This window comes from Belonocnema kinseyi, chromosome 9, assembly GCF_010883055.1.
Source record: "Belonocnema kinseyi isolate 2016_QV_RU_SX_M_011 chromosome 9, B_treatae_v1, whole genome shotgun sequence".
NCBI lineage: Eukaryota > Metazoa > Arthropoda > Insecta > Hymenoptera > Cynipidae > Belonocnema > Belonocnema kinseyi.
Window position 1 is genome coordinate 77,784,272 of NC_046665.1, and position 19,405 is coordinate 77,803,676.

Sequence of the window (19,405 nt, forward strand, 5' to 3'; positions counted from 1 at the left end):
CGTCGTATCAGGCCACAGTTCCAATACATGTCGTAGCCAGCTTGGGTTTGAACAGACGTAGTATTTCGCTCGCAGATTCAAAAGACGTCGTATCTCGTTGACCGCCCAAGAGCCTTTCTCGCGGTTCAAAAAACGTATCTTGTTCACTATTCAGAAGACTTCATACTTCTTTTGCGGTTCAAAAAACGTATCTCGTTCGCTGCTCAGAAGACGTCGTACCTCGCCCACTGTTTGCGAGAAGTCGTATGCGTCCATGTGTCCAGGTTGGTCGACTACGGAGCCCAGTTGGTGCGCTATATATATAATTTTTCTATTTTAAGTACCTGGCGTGTAATTGTAACATTATTTACTGTGGCCAGATCAATTACACACCAGGTACTTCAAATAGAAAATATGTATAGTGCACCAAATGGGCTCCGTAGTCGACCAACCTGGACACTTGGATGCATTCTAGTTGATTAAAAAAGAGAACAAATATAGCGTACACTTCTAGCTGGACTGTGCAATCGGCCACAATATATAGTTATAGCCATAGGGTTGTGAGAAATAATTTTGTACCTCATTTTTGAAGATATTTTTTATTGTCAGCAGCATAATTAATTTTAAATAATTGTTTACAAATATTTTAGAAGTTATTTTTTAATAAAGTATATTGTGCCGTTTTATTGAAAATTTGATACAGGCTGAAAAATTATAAATTTGTGAGATACGTTTCTAAAAGTGCGAACGAGATACGACGAATCGTAAACAGCGGGCGAGGTACGACGTCTTCTGAACATCGAACGAAATACGACGTTTTATGAACCGCGAAACAGGCACGAGGTCTTCTGAATAGTGAACGAGATACGACGTTTTCTGAACCACGAGAAAGGCACAACGTCTCTTGGGCGGTCAAGGAGATACGACGTCTTTTGAATCTGCGATCGAAATACTACGTCTGTTCAACCACAAGCTAGATACTACATGTATTGGAACCGTGGCCAGATATGAAGTCTTTTAAAACAAAAATCAGACACTACTTTCTTCCACTCACCCGTTGACATAGAGTCGGAAATGGTTTAGGAAACCATTTGCGTTTAATTTTAGAGGAATCAAAACCGAATACACACACACAGTATATATATACCGAAGAGCCTATGACAAAGCTACCGAACGCATCCTCATGTTGCGGATAAAGGGTCCCTGCACAAAATGTTTCTGCTCAATATGGTTACAAAAATTAATTATAAAAATTGTTTTTCTTATTAAATTGAAAAAACTACACTTGCACGTAGCGCGCGATTAATGATACTAGTTATTGTTTGCCTCATTTTTTATTTCGCCCTACTTTAGGGCACTCCTTACGGTGTAGCGTCCGCCTAGACCATCGTTACCTTTTCGTAATTGGTAAATCGCCACTGCTAATTGATTATTGATTATTCATTATTGTATGAATATTTAAAAATGATGAATAATGAATTAGAATTGCAAATTAATATTTTTTTAAATTTTTTATTATTTAAAATAAAAATACAAAGCTTTTTCATGATTGATTAATTGTATTGCTTTCAAGGGCGATATCGTAATTTTGAGCCTGTTCCTTAGTTTGAAATTGTTAATCACATAAAAAGTTTTGTTAGCTTATAGTTTTTTGCATGAGATCTTGAAGTTATATAATAATTGTTAACCAGAGGTCTGTAAGGCTAAAATTTGTTTATTGGGTTCCAAAAAAGTGTTGTTTTTATTTTCGAAAAAATAAAATTGTGCTATCGATTTTTCCTCTCTAAAAATACAATTATCTTTCCTTTGTGCAGATTAACCCTTTATTAAATTTCGGCTTAAATTTCTCAATAAGAATGTAGATTTTCCAACCCTTTTGTCGAGTTTTTGCTGTTGTTTTGTGTTTTTGCTCTGTACAAGATCGTCTACAGTGTATCGTCACGCAATGTAGTGCAATTTACCGCAGTCATCTCACGCTCCGTTGAATCGAATTAGACATACGTCCTTGTCGTCAAATGCCTATTCTTAACAGATAAAAAGTTTTAGCAACTACTTTCGCTCTCACCTCGTTATGTTGAGTAGTTAAATAAAATGCTCTCTCTGGTCGACGTAACCGTGCAGTTTACGATGTAAATTACCCCAGATATGCTACACGAAAGCAATAACGATTTTAATTCTATTTTTTCTTCCACCCTCTTTAAAATAAATTTAAAATAATTTAGGATACATTCAAAAAATATTTCCACTGGTTTGAATCAAAAATTATAAAGCTTTAAAAAGCAAAGCGAATAGAAGGTATACATTTTAAATTTCAAATGAGATACTTTAGACCTGAATTAGAGCTGCAATTAGTTTTTCAATGTCATCAGATTATGCCAATTAAGTTAGGTTTTATTAAGAAACGTAAAAATAGCATGAATAAGTAACATTATCGTAACCTGGATCTTTAAAATGCTTATTAGGTATAGTAAATAGAAACCTTGGCTTCAATTTAATACAGAAAAATCATTTTCAAAATTCCTTAACTTTTCCCTGACCAACTTTTCATCTCTGACTGTTCCACATTTTTCTTTAAGGTATATAAACAACTTTAAATCTAGGCAATCAATGATGTAAACACAAAAAAGAATTGGAGAATTTCCAATCAATTATCTAAATCTTCAACTAAAACAGACCATTTTCTCAACCAAAATTAGGAATTTGCAACAAAAAAGTTGAATTTCAACAAAGAAATACGCTAAAACAAATGAAGCTACAATGAAAAATGGAATAGTTATATTTTCAATTTGAAATGTAACAATTTTCAAACAAAAAACGAATTTTCAAACAAATAGTTAAATTTTCAACCAAAGAAATAAGTTGTTCACTCTAATGATGAATCATCAACCAAGAAAATAAATTTTTAACTTTAATGTTGATTCTTCAAGAAAAAAAATTAATTTTGAGCCAAATAGTCGAGTTTTCAACCCAAAAGATGAACTTTTTCTTAAAAAACATGATATTTCAACAAAAAAGACGAATTTTTAACAAAATGGTTGAATTTTCCACTGAATCAGATCAATTTTAAACATACTTTAGTTGTATTTTCAGTAAAAAATTCATTTTCAACCAAATAGATTAATTTTAAACTAAGAAGATTAAATTTCTGTCAAAAATATCCGAAAAAGTGTAATAATTAAATTTTCAGTTTCAAAATTAATTTTTATTAATAATAAAACTGATTTTAAACAAAACAAATGAATTTTTATCCTGAAAAATAATTTTTCAACAAAAAGATTAATTTAGAACCAAATATATGCATTTTCAACCCACAAAAGACGAACTTTGCTTCTTCACAGAGGAAGCTTTTTAATAGTAATATTTCCCAAAATTTTTTAATTCGGCTAATTAGACCTTCCTCAATTTCAAAATTTTTTTTACAATGTTCTAAACAATTTTCCGGGTGTGTGTGTGGATGAGTGAGTGGATGTCGCATCTTTTTGTGAACACGAAAATTTGAAAACGGTTTCAGATAAATTGATGATATTTAAAGGGTTTATTTTTACCACATATATCTTGAAACTGACCGCAGTTTTTACAAAAATAATCATTTTATCTTTTAAGCACTCAATAATATTTTAAAAATCGCTTTTTTATAGAGAAACTTTTTCTTTGACATAATTCAAAGTTGATGCGAGAATATGAAAGATTCCTTAGTGAGAGACGAATCAATTGTTGTATAATACTAATGTATTTGATTAAAGAGTAAGGAAGTTATGGTCATTTATATTATATTAAAAATCTATTTTTATGGTAAAAATTTTATCATTCTCATAATTTAAAGATGATGTGAGAATAGAAAAGATGTATTGATTCGAGGCGGTTCGACTGACTTATGATATTGATACATTTTTTTGAACAGTAAGGAAGTTATAGTAATGTATAATATTTAAAAAAACGGGTTTTCAGAGTAACATTTTTTCACTTATATATAATATAAAGAAACTTTATTGAATTTGAATGTACAATTTCCAAAATTTTCCTTTTTATGGCGAAAACTAACAAACATCATAATTTTGGGTTAAAAAATAAACTTTTTTTGTAGAAATTTGCTGTTTTTATTATTTTGTTGTTGTTAAAAACTTGTCTTTTTGCGTTGAATTCTTCTATTCTTTATTATAAAATTGAAATCCTTTCGGTTTAAAAATCTAACCTTTTAGTTGAAAGTTATTAGTTTTTATTGAAAACTTAATTTTAACTTAAATTAACTCACCATTAATTTGAGAAAGGGATAGGATTTTACAGAATTTCCCCCTTCTGTTCTCTAGCTTGAAAAAGGAATATTTTAAATATAAAATTTAATTTGCATGATTTGTCATTGTATTTAAAATTCGTTTGGATTATTTTGTAATTTTGTATTTTTCGTAAATTTCTAGTCGCATTTTCTGTCTCTATGAGGAAGCAAATACATTTGTTAACGGGAAGCAAAGTTCTCGTGAAATCAGCACCATATAATTATAAATACAAATAAAGTGGAAACATTCGAAATCGAATTCACAGCTCGTTTAGCAATATACTGTCATTCTTAAACAAACAGTTAAATTGTCACATTAATGTATATTATTCAATCAAACATGAAATAATCAAATTTTCAGTTAAAGAGCTGAATTTTCCGTTAAAAAAAATTATGTTAAAAAAAATAGTTAACTTTGAAACAAAAAAAAAAGGTTCTAAACTAAAATGATGAATCATCAAACAAAAAAACACGAATTTTTGAAAAAATATTTGAATCCCCAACCATACAGATTAATTTCCAACCAAGCAGTTATTATTTTTAAACCACATATATGTAATTTTTTACGAAAATAGACAAATTTTCATCCCAATAAGACGAATTTTCGACCAAAAGGAATGACTTTTTAACAACAATTTTTCCCTGACTTTCTCAGAGTAGCTTTATTCCCTGACATTCACTGACTTTCCCTGACTTTCTGGAATACCCTTGACTGGTAGAAGCCCTGTTCAGAATGCTCCTAAAAGAATAATTTTCTCATTTCTTTAAAGTAAACAACAAAAGTATGATTTAGTTCATTTACATTCAGTACATTTATTCCAAGAGAGTTATGTTTTCCTAAGAAATAAATTTTTTCTTTCAATATCGGTAGAAATAAAAATATTCGTTAAAACCATTTGTGATCCCGAATTGATATCAAGATATCGAAGTTGAATATTTAACTACTTTCGTACGCAGAGCACTTTTCGAGAGACTGGATTTTTTATAGTTTAAGTTTAAATTTCGCTATTCAGTTTATTTAAAATTACAAAGTCCTGAAAAATGATTTCTTATAATAATCAGACTTCGATTCACCAGGCGGAAGAATATTTCTTTTTATTAGATGAAGAATCGGATGACTTATAGTAAAAAGACAAAATGTAATTATTTGCGTATAAAGCTGAGATATTAGAGTTTAAGGGTCAAAGGTTAAAGGTTAGGGGGTTCAAGATGAAATATTATAGATGAGAATCCAAGTTCAAATATTAGAGGCCAGAGCCAGAGGTCAGGGAGTCAAGCATTGAAAGATCAAAGGTGATAATTCATATATATTTTTAATATCTATTCTCAAAAATTTTAATTTGATCTCCTAAAAAAAGTTTTTCGGCCTTAATAAAAATCATTTAAAATTTGCAAAAGAGAATATATAGGGTGTCGAAGATCTTTTATTAAAGTGTAACTTAAACCAAAATTTTCGAGATTCTTATTTCGTTTTAAAGATTTTTTAACATTAATTTTTTATTAGGCTTACGAAAAAAATGGTATTTGTTCATGACTCGTTTCAACATTAACTTGAAACAATTTATCAGCACTTATCCTTGTAATTTCTTTTATCCCTTGTATTCCTTGATGGGTTCTGGCACGAAATATAGATCATATTGATGTACTAAGATTTCTGAATACGACTTGAAAAAAAGATATTTTATTTACAAAGCGAAATGCTTTTCCATCTGCGAGGTGTATTATAATAGTCATTTATTTCAACCCCCTAGATACACTTTTTCCACTCTTTCATGTATGTGAAAGTAATAAAAAAATGCATCGTCATAGATGATACTAATGAAATTGATATTTTTATAGATTATCTTAGAAAGAATACATTAAGCTTTTACGCCGTAAATTTAGTATCAATTTATGAGGCTCATTTTCAATCATATTGTCGCATATATCAAATAAAATATTTCTCCTCGTAGTTTAATTAGTTATTCTTGCAAATATATGTTTGGGTCCATTTGTTCACATTTTTATTAAATACGAATGATATAAAATCACTCTTAAAAATGTTGTTTATACAGAAACTTTTCATCTTCATTTCAAACTCTAAATTAACTCATCAAGTTTAAAGCCTTCATGGTTTCAGAAATACAAGATATTAATTAAAGCTGTCAAGCATTTCCGTGGAAATTCGCTGTATTTTAGAAATAATTCAAGTATCATTAATCATTAATTTGCATTAACTCAAATTTTGTTCGAACAATGTTCTGCAATATAATGGTTGACATTGACAAATCCTCTTCTCCATTCGATGAAATATTAATTGGCGTGTATTCCAAGCGAATTTCGCACATGCTAAAACTAATGGCAGAAATAAAGAGAGGATTAATAATAATGATTAATCATTATCAATAATGATTAAATTTATAGTATTAGGAACATTCTTTATTGCATATAATCATGAAAGTGGAGTAAAATCGATGATATGTCACGTATATAATGTTTAATAGAGGAAGTAGCAAGCATGCAAGTAACAACAGAAACTAAATTGGAAAATTTGCTCCAAATTGATATGAATGATGATGGATATCTTGTTCAAAGATAATTTAGTTTGAAAGAAATATTTGTTATCTGATATAAGAATAGAATAAAAATTTCATTTTCTAGAATCGATTTCTAGAATTCAATTTAGAGAGAAAATTCGTAAGCTGTCTTTCTTATTTTCCTATATTGAAACATACGTCCGCTACGTAGCAGGAGATAAACCGTGGGAAATGGTCATGTGGTCTAGACTAGGTTCGAGAATTATCTATATACGTTATAGTAGTTTACTTAGTTTACTCACGACGGAACGTCACGAGATTACTTCCAGGAAATGAAAATCATAACATCTCTTCAAATTAAAGCGAACTCTGAGTGCAAACGTGATTTTAGTGTAAACTATTTTTGGACTACGTAAAATTTTCCTTAGAAATAAAAAAAAGCTAAAAGAAAAAATCATCGGCATAGACATCAATAAAAAAAATTCAGGCTTTTATTGCTTTTTTCAAATTGAAAATGTAACCTAGAACCATTACAATTATGTCTTATTTCCAATGCTATACTATACTACAAATTCACTATAAATATAGAAAATACTGTAAGAAGATTGTGTTTTATTATTACATATAAAAATATATACTATAAATTTGCTTTAACTTGGGATAAAACACAGAGCTAAAAAAATATCAACAAAAAGTTGAAGACGATTATACAGGTTATTTTAGAGACTGAGATCAGTCCGAAACAATGTGTACCCAACCTCAAGAATGTTTTTAGTAGGTATATTTTTTAAACAGATTTTTGTTCCAATTTATTTGCAGGTTTGTATTGCTGATTTTTTCTACAAATTCACAATGTTGCTTAGAACATTATTTTTAATTTTAATTCTACATTACATAAAATTCAATTCAAGCCCCCCCCCCCCCCAAGCAATTCGAGGTAAAGAAAATCATCCAACAAAGCTGTTTAGATAACCAAATTTTCCTTATCAAACTAAAAGTAGCTGAACCTGAGGTTTCTTTACAGAAAGAATTTTTCTAATAATTTATGAGCAGTTATATATGTATGTGAGCATTGTTATTAATTATATTAAAGCTATTTTCTTAGTTTAGTTATTTGTATTATGTGCAACAGAAAATTCAATACAAATGATGCGAAACGTAAAACAAAGTTTTGAATTTCACCCTTTTTAAAAAGGACTCGATAATTTTGTTCTTTAAATATTGAAAACGTTTAAAAACTATTCACAAGTGATAAACATTAAATAAAAATTGCATGTAAAAATTTTAAATAATCTTACACGGAGAGATATTTCGGGAGATTAATTCATGGCATTGCTTTTTGATTTTATCACGCTTTGGTGCAAGAACTAAGATCTCGGAACTCTTACTTTTAAAGCACAGTTCTCGAAGCTGTAGGCATTAGGCTTTTAGACCATAGAGTCCGAAATTTTAAAGCACATCAAAATTCTAGCTCTAAAATGAAGCGCCTCCGTGAATTAATCTATTGGAATTTATCTCTGTGTGATGATTATTGGTTCTCGCGCTTCGCGCTCTATAATATATTTATCTCGCGCTCCGCACTCGATCTTTACATTACGCTCCACATAAAGCTGAAGCTGAACATTTTTTTTTTTAATTTCAGATTAAATAAGGTTCTCAAAGTACCGACGGCCCTGATGATAACATTCTCATCGCGACAATCGCCCTTGGCACTTAACAGTTAAGTTATACAGGCTCTAATTTTTTAAATTTTGGTCTAATCGAAAAATTCGGCTAGAATAGTTTTGAAATATATTCGGTATTTAGTGAAAATTTTGAAAGAAATTTTTGTATCTATGAAAAAAATAAATTTTTATAGTTTCTGAAAATTTGCAAATTTTTAAAAAGTATATAACTTTTCTAATTTTCATCAAAATTAAAAATTTTATTTGGATAATTTGCAATTCTTGTACCCATCTATAAGAAACTTTGACAAAAATTTCTATAATTAAAAGAAAAATCGAAAAATTCGACAAGAATAGTTTTGAAATATATCTGGGATCTAGTGAAAATTTTGAATGAAATTTTTGGATCTATGAAAAAAATTGTTTTTTCTATTTTTTGAAAATTTGTAAATTTTGTAAAAGTATATAACTTTTCTAATTTTCATCAAAATAAAAAATGTTCTTTAGTTAATTTGCAAGGATTTTACCCATCTATAAGAAACTTTGACAAAAATTTATAAAATTTCAAAAAATTTCTTTTGAAATTTTGAAAATGCTCTCAATTTTTTAGTTTTGATTCGAAATATCTGATTAACGAACTTAACCCGCATTCTATGGTCCCTCAGAAGTGCATCAAATGCGGACTCGATTAGACCATTCCTTCAAAAGTTTAACGTGGCTATAACATTCAGGTAACCATACATACAGACATACACAGTAAAAAAAAAAGATCAATTTTGTTGCAGAGCATTTTGCTTCAGCGATCATTTGACTCTCGAGATCATAATGATTTTTCATTCGGATCAATTTGATCTCATTTTTTGGTTCATTTGTCAGACTAAACAAAACGGCCGCCAATTATTGGCGCCGGTGTCATAACGACATAACCTAAAGATGGTATCTAACCGCACGCATATGACAACTCCACTTAACGGCTGATATTTTCTAATATCAGATTTCGTTATTTTTTCAACTTTTCAAGTACATTACACGATCAGAAACCATAAAAAGCTTAAATATGAGCTAAAGTATTGTAAGAGCGTCAGCCATGTTGGCTTGACTTTATACATGATCCCGAATCAGATCATTATGATCTCAAAAGTCGATCATTCTCTACAGCAGATCAAAATGCTCTTGAATTCAGTATCATTTTTATTGCATATCAAAATGATATTGATTTCAATATCATTTTAAACAATTTTTTTTACTATGTACACATACAGACATACAGACCTACAGAAAGACAGACACCAACGCAATTTTACGATTTTCGGATTCTGTGCGCGCTGAAACGTAAAGATCCGTTAAACACTTGAGATCGAAAATTTGGACGATTACATTACACTCTCATGAATGAGAATTTAGAAATAAACTTGATACTCTGTTTTTATTGTAAGTATAAATCACTTCAAACATTATTCTGTAAAGAAAAATCGATTGCAAGAACTTTCAGGTTTAAGATTATTCAGTCTCACCGTGCACTGTTATCAAAAACAGGAAACTATATCCTAGCAAACTTCATTTTTTAATCTCTATTTTACATGCCAAAATCTTTAATTTGAGCCATCCCCGAAGATAATTTGACTAAAAGGAAACCTTCCATTATAGATGTCTGAAAAGCCAAATTTACCTCATTTTCTACTATTTTTCATATCTCAAACCCTTAATTTCCCTATCCCTTCCTCTTTCCCCTTTTCCACAAATGATATTTTTTCTACGTATTTTTCTACGCTCCATAGTTATCCTTATTGATATATCTTATGAAAAATCAAAAAGGAAATCATAAAACGTTAATAAACAGTAATCGAAACTTTGAGATTATATCAAATAAAAAAGTGAATTTTAAAAGTAAAAGGATGTAAAAGAAAGGGAAAACTGGAGCCATAAAGTTCTCAAAAGAGAGTTTCTTAAATTAAATTTAAGGGTATAGGTAGCTGAAAACAGCGAGAGGGTGTCTTCTAAATTACATTTCCCTCTTTACAGGCCACACTCAATATAAAACGAAATAATGTATCCCAAAAATAAAATGACGAAAAAGAGGGGGAAGAAGAATTGGAGAATGGGCTCTAGAAAAAGCGAGGGGGTGACTTCCAAATCATTCTTTCCCCTTGTAAGAAGACGAGATGTGACTAGGGCGGCAAGAGCCAGAGGTATTATTATATTAAAATGAGGTCAAATGTGTCATCAGGGAGGTTTTTCAGGGGAAATTGGAAACTTCTTTTGAGGCCTTCGTTCTCTGAATGAGAGAATAGAAGAAATCTATAGTGAAAATGGCCACTAATACTTCACAGGCGTAAAAAGGAAATTACGTCATTTATCATCGGATTTTCGTATCCTTGCACTAAATTAAACTGTCCTTTGATCCGCAACACTGATCTGAGCTACATCGAATTAATGATTTTTCTAGAATATGATGTCATATGTTTTAAGATGTCGCGTTAAAATTGCGAGGAAATCGAGATGATCTTCAACTTTGACCTTTTTATTTACACTTTTCTCTCAGCGTTCTTTTTAACTTATGTTTGTACTAATATCGCCTCCGGAGGATATACGTTACTTTAAATGTTTTCTTCAATTTTGCAAAGTGCACTTTCTGCAAAATAGTTTTTTTCTTATGTGTGTATATCATTGCGCGTTATCCAGACGAAAACTGTTCTAGTAATATTCTACATGCTTCTTAATAATATTTTTTCGATTCGGAATACTAGAAAAAATATTTATTTTCAAATTCAACAGTTTAAAACTTAAAAGTATGTCCTAATATTATTAAAATTATTGAGGGTAAAGATATCTTAAATTTTCTCCAAGTAGGTGGTGTCATAAATAAAATTCTGATCAAAGACTTTTACAGAAGTGTCTCTGAAAAACAAATTAAAAAGGGAGTCAAAATGGTCTAATTCTGAAAACAACTGACTAGCGTTTGTTAATAATTATCTATAAAATTTTTATTGATATTAATGCCATTTTGAAGACTTATATTTTAACTCCAGGATCGGGATTACAAATACTGGTTGGAGGGTTGTAGTCAGTCCTTAGGCACAGCACATTTTTGGAGCTAATATGAGAAGCGAGGGTCTGTTAGACGCCACTTAATCATACCGTTTTGGCCTGTTCAATTTATCGCTTTCCCCAAACCCATAATTTCCTAATTAATCAGATATTCAGACAAATAAAATAAGACAAATTTTTCGATAATAAAGATCTCTAAAAAAAATTCGAATTTTATTTTTAGTATATAGCGTCATTTTGCAGCGTTCCGAGCAAAAGATGGGTTTTAATATTAAACTCGATTAATATCAACATGTATATTTGATAATTCAATTTTGTATACAAATCAAATGAGGGAGGTCATAGTTTTTGGCAAATTCAAGAAAAAATCCGTCAGGTATTTTCAATTAAGTGATAACTATAAATGATGTTTAAATTGCAGTAAAACCAAACATTTTCCTTAACAAATCAAAGATGATTTTATTTTTTTTTAATCTAAGCATGCAGGTTTCGTTTAAAAACGAATATTTCTTTCAATTCAATTCAATTCAATTTATTCTCCATATATACCCATCTCGAGTTTTTACATTTTTCTATACAGTATTCCTTCTCAATTACACGTTATTTAAACTTTGGTATAATAATAATAATATGTGGCTCAGTTGGTTAGACACTTGGAATTCACCTCAGAGGTCCGGGGTTCGAACCCTGAGCCGGTACCTCTGAACATTTTTCTATGTACCTTTACCGAGGTTCTGGTGGTTCGGAACCCACCTTAAGCTGTATTATAGGTCCCCCCCCCCCATCGTATACTTGACTTCAACCCAGTCCGTCAATGATGGGGTAAAAACCAGGCCTTGTCCAATATGTCGGGGCAGATTGCTCTCATCAGACCACTAGATTGCATGATAAAAATGAATCCGTGACTGATGATATATACCGGGACAGCCCCGTGTAAACTAATCAAATGAAAATCCAACTCTAACTAAAAATGCCTTCAACATGTTGGGCAGTAACCACCTTAAGCCTGCGAAATTTCAAATAATACATACATGAACTTATGTATATCTATTTTATCTGGACTATTTCATATTACAGATACAAAACTACGCATTAATAATTAATAAGCTATTTTAATTTGGGTCTAGAGCATCATCTTCCTCTCTTCTTTTCCAATCTGACTCCCTAGCAACCGTTTCAAATTCCCTTGTATATCTACACTGGCTGCAGCTCGGTTTCGCTGCTAATTCTGAGCAAATTTTGTTCGTTAATTCATTTCCACAGCTTTATTTAGTCACTTCACCAACTTTGCCATCCAGCTCTTATGTATAAATTCTTTTGCTGCCCTCAAAATTACTATATGCTCTAAGTTCTTCTCAGCTTCCCCGCATAATCTACATCTTTCATCTCTGAAAACTTTGTTTTCCGCCCTCCCTACATTTCTGCACCTTAACCTAGCCCATTATTCCTTGTCTCTATATTCTATGTTCTTGTCATCCCAATAATTTTCCCTTCCTAAATTATTCTTCACCGCTCCGTAGAATTCGCAATACTTAGATTTTTCTATCCTGCTTCAGTTCCGCTGAATTTCTTGATCTCTCCCGGTTATTAATCCCCTTTCTAAATTTTATCCTATCTCCTCTCTCCTGATCCCTTTGCATATCCAATCTAACGTTTAGCCCTCTTCTACTTCCATTAAAGTTTCTCTTACTTTCATACCGCAGCTAGAAGGATTCCTATTTTGCAGACCTCTTAACTCTTCCTTTAAACAAATTTTCAGTAACCTATCTTCTTCTATGTTTATTATTTTTTTAAAAGATATTTATTAGCCCCATTCCTTGACTCGACTTCAATACTATTCCTTCGCGCTTCCATTTTCCAGATATAATCTGGAGTATTCCTATCTACTATCGGCGAGAAAACTATAGGCATCTGCCTTTGAAGCTTAACAACTCAGTCAAAAAAAATGCTAGCGCAACAAAAAAACAGTCATTTAAGAGCTAAAAGTGTTCTACGTTAATGAGCTTGAAGACATTTATGTAAAAAAATTTTTGTACTTAGCAGACTGAAAAATGTAAAGAAAAGGAAGGATTTTTGGGTACATTTGAGAACAGTCAAGTTTAAAGCATTATTTCTTATACAAGGGGCGATTGAAAAAATTTGAAAAAATTCATGAGTATGAGGAAAACTGTTGTGAACCAGTTGCAGTTAAGAAATTTAAAACATAATAAAAATTGTTGCTTAAAAGTACAAAAATGTGAAACTATATTATCTTCAGTTCTAATATAGATATTAAAGCGATTCAAACTGCAAACTGTAATTGATAGGCTCAGAATTTATTTTCAATCGCCCGTAAGGATATGTTAGTCTTCTTTTTTGTGAAAATCGCGATATTTTTAGACATTTTTTTTGTTGGAAAACAAGTGACAGAAAAAAGGGGGGGGGCTCGTTTTTTTTTTTACTGTCGACCGCTTGTGCCTTTCTTTGACCCGTAGTCAGGTGCCATCCAAGCATTCAGAACTAGGGGCCGAAGAATGCCACCAGCGGTCGGCAGTAAAACAAAAAAAGGGCCCTCCCTGCTTTCTGTCACTTGTTTTCCAACAAAAAAATGTCTAAAAATATCGCGATTTTCACAAAAAAGAAGACTAACACATCTTTCCGGGTGATTGAAAATAAATACAGAGCCTATCCATTACAGTTTGCAGTTTGAATCGCTTTAATATCTGTATTAGAACTCAAGATAATATAGTTGCACATTTTTGTACTTTTAAGCAACAATTTTTATTATTTTTTAAATTTCTTAACTGCAACTGGTTCACAACAGTTTTCCTCATACTCATGAATTTTTTTCAAATTTTTTCCATCGCCCCTTGTGTAAGAAATAATGCTCTAAACTTGACTGTTCTTAAATGTACCAAAAAATCCTTACTTTTTTTTACATTTTTCAGTCTGCTAAGCACAAAATTTTTTTTGCATAAATGTCTTTAAGCTCATTAACGTAGAACACTTACAGCTTTTAAATGACTGTTTTTTGTTGCGCTAGCATTTTTTTTGACTGAGTTGTTAAGCTTCAAAGGAAGATGCCTATAGTTTTCTCGCCGATAGTAGTCCCATGGCCATCTTTACCATTTTTCCTTGTGTCATTTCCATTTCCACCCACCTTTCCCATTCCCAAAACTCAACATTTATATAATGCCCTTGATTTAGCTAACACATCCATTATATACAACCGTCTTTTTAACTCTCCTAGCCTTGCTCTCTTCATCACTCCCCAAGCCGCATTTGCCGCTTTTTGCAACTTGTCGGCCATTGCCTTAAATTTTTTTTTATTAGTTCCCCCTGTGGAAAACCAGTAACCTAAATATTTATATCTATCAAATATTTCTACTCGCTGCCCAAATATTCTCCATTCTTCCTCTTTTTTCTTTCGCCCGCCCTTTTTGAATATCGTAATTTTCTATATTCAGTTAGGTCCTTTAGGTAATCTGCAACCAAAGCAAAGTCATCCGCAAATTTCAGTACAAATACCTTCTTTTTCCCTATTACTGCCCCCCCCCCCTTCATTCTTTCTTTTCCATCTTTCTTTTCTTCTTCCCATACATTTCGTTAAGTTTTTTTCTTCTGTTAAAGCTTTCTTTTCCTTCTCACCTTTAGTTTTTATGAAGTCTTTAAATTTATCTCACATCTTGGCCCTCTGCTGTTTACATTCTTTGCCAAACCAATCCTTTTTATTAATATTTACCCTACATTCCCCATTCCCGCCTATCTTCATTATTTACCCTAGTTTTTCTGACAGTGCACGCGAATTGCGCCAGAGATCAGAGTTTTATCTGCTAACCAGGCGGTCATCGTCCTTTGTTTCCTGAATTTCGCCAGCTACTAGAATACAATATCTATCCGACGAATCGAGTGCTTCTCCTACTTTTTCCTGGAAAATATTGAAATAAATTGACCTCCTTTTTTAGTGATGATAAATAAAATACGACATCTACATATGCTTAATTTTGCAGCTAGTAATTTAGAAATATTATATTCAAAATCTACTATTTTTGGCGACTACAGCGATATTTTATTCGCCTTAATATGTAAAAATTTGGATTAAGAGATGAGAAGAGAAACTCCGTAACCAGATTTAATTTTTTCAGCTCTTTGGAAACTTATCGAAATATCGTTAAACATATAATATTATAATAAAAATAATTGGTATTATTATAAAATAATTAATTATGTTGTATTTTTATTATTATTATTTTAGTTGGTTACCAAATTATCTCAAAAGATGTAACCATAAGTATTATTTCAAAATAATAAAATAATAATTATTAAACAGCATATTAAATAATAGGGAATTAATAATTTAGTCAAATTAACGATTAAAAGTTGAATTTTTTTTGAGTTTCTATAAATAAGGTTTCCAAGCGAAAGAAGTTGCGAACAGTTTTCGTCGATTTTACCGGTTTCTGAAATCTGAAAGTAAATAATCAATTTATGTCAATTAATATCAAACAATTTAAATTAAATTTTTATGCATTTTAATATTTTAAACAAAATTAATTAGCTAATAATTACTTAAATACTGCAAAAAATGAAGATCCTTAAATGATTATTTTTATTGAAATAATCAAATTATTTTCGCTTGATATTTTTAATAAATAAATTTGGATTTTTGTGAGTTTTTAAGATTTCAAGAAAATGAAAGCAATTCTTTAGGGTTCCAGGACAGTTTTTTTTTACTTTTTTTATTTTGTAAAATGAATTAAATTTCGTAAATTTCGAAAATAAGTAGAATTTTTTTAAGCAAAATGTTTTAATTGGGTAAGATTGAAAAATAAAAAAAAATCGATTACATTCAAGTAGAGGCTGTGAAGAGGTTGACAAAGAGTTTTAAACGCTAAAAGATTAAGAAAAATGCTGATTTTGGTGAAAGATTTCAAACCAAAACTTTAAAAGAATTTTAAAAGTTTCCAGTCAATAAAAACATTTTTTATTGTTTTTTTTTCAATTAGGGGTGCATATTAAACATGAGTTATCTTCTACAAACCTTCAATAAAAATGTCAACGCTCGAGTTAAACAGTTTCATCAATTGGCACCAAGAATAATGTTTTTATATTGATATAATTGATATATTTGTATAATTACATTAATAATTATATAATTCATATTATTTATATTATTATTATTCGTTTCCAAATATTCAAAAAAATTGATTATAAGTATTATTTCAAAATAATTGAAAATTAATTATTAAATAGTATATTTCATAAGAGTGAATCAACTGATTTATCCAATTAGTCATTACAAGAGAATTTTTCTAAAGTTCTAATGAATAAGCTTTTTGTGTGAATAACTATGATTCACTGCGATTTTCTCAATATTTGCTTTTTTGTCGATTTCAACAAAATGGTTTGGTTTTGCACTTGAATTTGTATTTTTCTCATTTTATTCCAGTAAAATAGAAATGAATCACACCTTTTTTGTATTTACTTAAAATTCTTTAAAATTAGCAGATTATTTTTCTTATTGACAAAATATATCTCGCCGCTTTGGAATTATTAGATACGGTACTCTGAATATTTTTTTAACATTTTTAAAACAATAAGTCAAAATGTTATTTTCACAATAAGTAAAAACAAACATTTTTCAATATTTTCGTTGAATTATTGGCATTCAAATAATAGTTTCAGAAAACAGAACTTACCACAAGCGGTTCATTTTTGCAAATTTTGCTAAAATGTATAGCTTCTTTTGATACTTTGATCCTGTGATATGTCAAATTTCACTTGCTTTTAACATTTATCTTCTTCAGTTGAAAATTTATGTATTTTGTTGAAACGTCGTCTTTTGTTTTATAATATTCATCTTCTTGCTACTTAATTCATCTTTTTGGTTCAAAATTATATTCTTCGATTAGATTTTTTTTTTAATTAAAATTTTTTTTGATTGCAAAATATTTTTTTACTGTAAATGTAACTATTTCAATTTTTGCCCGAAATTTATCTTTTTTGATAGAAGTTTATTCATACTTGTTAAACATTTGTCGTGTTAAAAGTTTAACTATTGGGTTAAAAATTTATTTTGTTGTTGAAGATTTATTTGAAAAAAAAAAGATTAATTTCTTTCTTCGGATTAAAATCCCTTTCGCATCCTTACCACATACATTTTAAAGTAATATTAATAATTATATGTTTCATGCAAAAATATAAAAAATATATTTCACATTCACATTCTAGCTAGAACATAGCAAGGAAACAGAAAACACATTTTTCGGTTTCAATAACACGTTGTTTTTCATGGGAGGCGTATTTCAAGACTTCCTGCCCATTGTTCCATTTTTATGGGAAGAGTACCTGAAGAAAGCTCTAGCGCAATTCATGCTGTCTGAAAGCTATCTACTTTTACACCTTTTTTCCGGGCGCAATTCAGGTTTCAGGTTGGGAGGGTGAGTGACCGCTGGCGCAATTCGAGTGCGCCCTTTTCTATTACTTTTCATATAAATTCATTAAGCTTTTCCCATCTATCTTCCCACTTCAAATACTTTAGACATTCGTCTGTTGATTCACAGCATTTTTCCATTTCTTTTCCATATTCATCTGGCTCTGTACTATCCCACCTTAATCTCTTTGGTATATTTTTATTTGGCCTAGGTTTTTGTTTTCCTCACAGAACTCTAGCCATTTCTTTCCCTCTGCCTTTATTAGTTTATCCTGTGATTCCCATCCTTACGATTTCCTCTTGTTATTTCCCCTTCATCCCAATCCACGCCCCCTAGTTCCTCTCCCACTCTTGCATTCCAATCTCCATCAATATTAATTCGTCCCTCCTACTTTCAGCTTGCATTACAATAATTTTGATTTCTCTTTTTACATTAATCATCCCGACATTGTTGTACATTAAAACTATATTGATAACATTACATCTACTTGTCAACTCATTTGATTTAAATTATAAACCGTATTCCCATTCTTCAACATTAATTTTCTTGCACACATATTTTTTCAATCTTATTAAACGCCCTCATTTTGCCCAGCCTTTCTTCTTCTCTTTCGTCGCCGCCTTTCCGTACCACAGGTAGCTTTATTTCGTAGTTTCTCCAGTATTCTTCTGCTTCCAATAAGTTGATCCCTCCTGCGATGTTTCATGATCATCCTTTAATTGCATCGTTAGTTTCTTCTACGAAATTCCTTCTTATCCACCGCTCTTCCTTCCTCGTTCCAAAAGAATTCAGTATTGCCTACTGTCCATCTCATGTATCTTTTGCTAAACCCTTTTCCTTTTTATTACTCTCTTTCAAACTTCCTTGTATATTCACGTTTGGACCTCCTTCTCTCTTGGCGTGAGATCGTCTTCTATTCGAATCTTGGTTCCCTTCCATCTGTTTTTTTCGCCATTATTCTCATTTTTGCTTCCCATGATGCCATTTTGATTAGTATCCCCCTCCTATTACTCTCGACTTACGAATTGATACTTTTTTCCCCATTAACCTCCACAAAACCTCTTATATTTCCCATTCCATATTTCTTCCACCCGACGGTCTAAATCCTCTCACTATTATCCAATTTCTTCTAATCTGCCTTTCTTTCATCTCCCATTCTATTTCACTAACCTTTAACCACTTCGGCTTGTCTTATTGAACGAGCTCTTCCGCAGAATTCACAACATCCTCACTTCCTTCAATTACATCCAGGTCTTCGATCGGAGTTGGTCCGCTAGTGTTTCCTGTTCTCTTCCCACGATATTTACCCTTCGCATTCATGTAGTTATTTTCTCTTTCCTTTTTTAGTTCCAGTCATTCTTTTTTGGTGCCTCTTAATTCCTCCTTCAAATTTTCAGTTTCCTTCATCCACCCCAACCCTCCTTCTTTTGCTCTTGACAGAACGGTGCTTATCGCTTCTTGTCTTACATTAAGTTCTTCTTCCGCTTGCTCTCTCTGTAACATCCATTCTTT

The 19,405-nt window shown here is 30.9% G+C and overlaps 1 protein-coding gene across 1 annotated transcript in view; it reads right to left on the bottom strand.

The window, feature by feature from the left end:
- LOC117180599 overlaps positions 1-18,870 on the bottom strand; it is a 119,397-nt gene extending 100,527 nt beyond the window's left edge. The window contains exon 1 of the mRNA XM_033373091.1: positions 18,770-18,870. Coding sequence (XP_033228982.1) covers positions 18,770-18,870 — 101 coding nt within the window. The remainder of the gene's footprint in view (positions 1-18,769) is intronic.
- Positions 18,871-19,405: the final 535 nt, after the last annotated feature.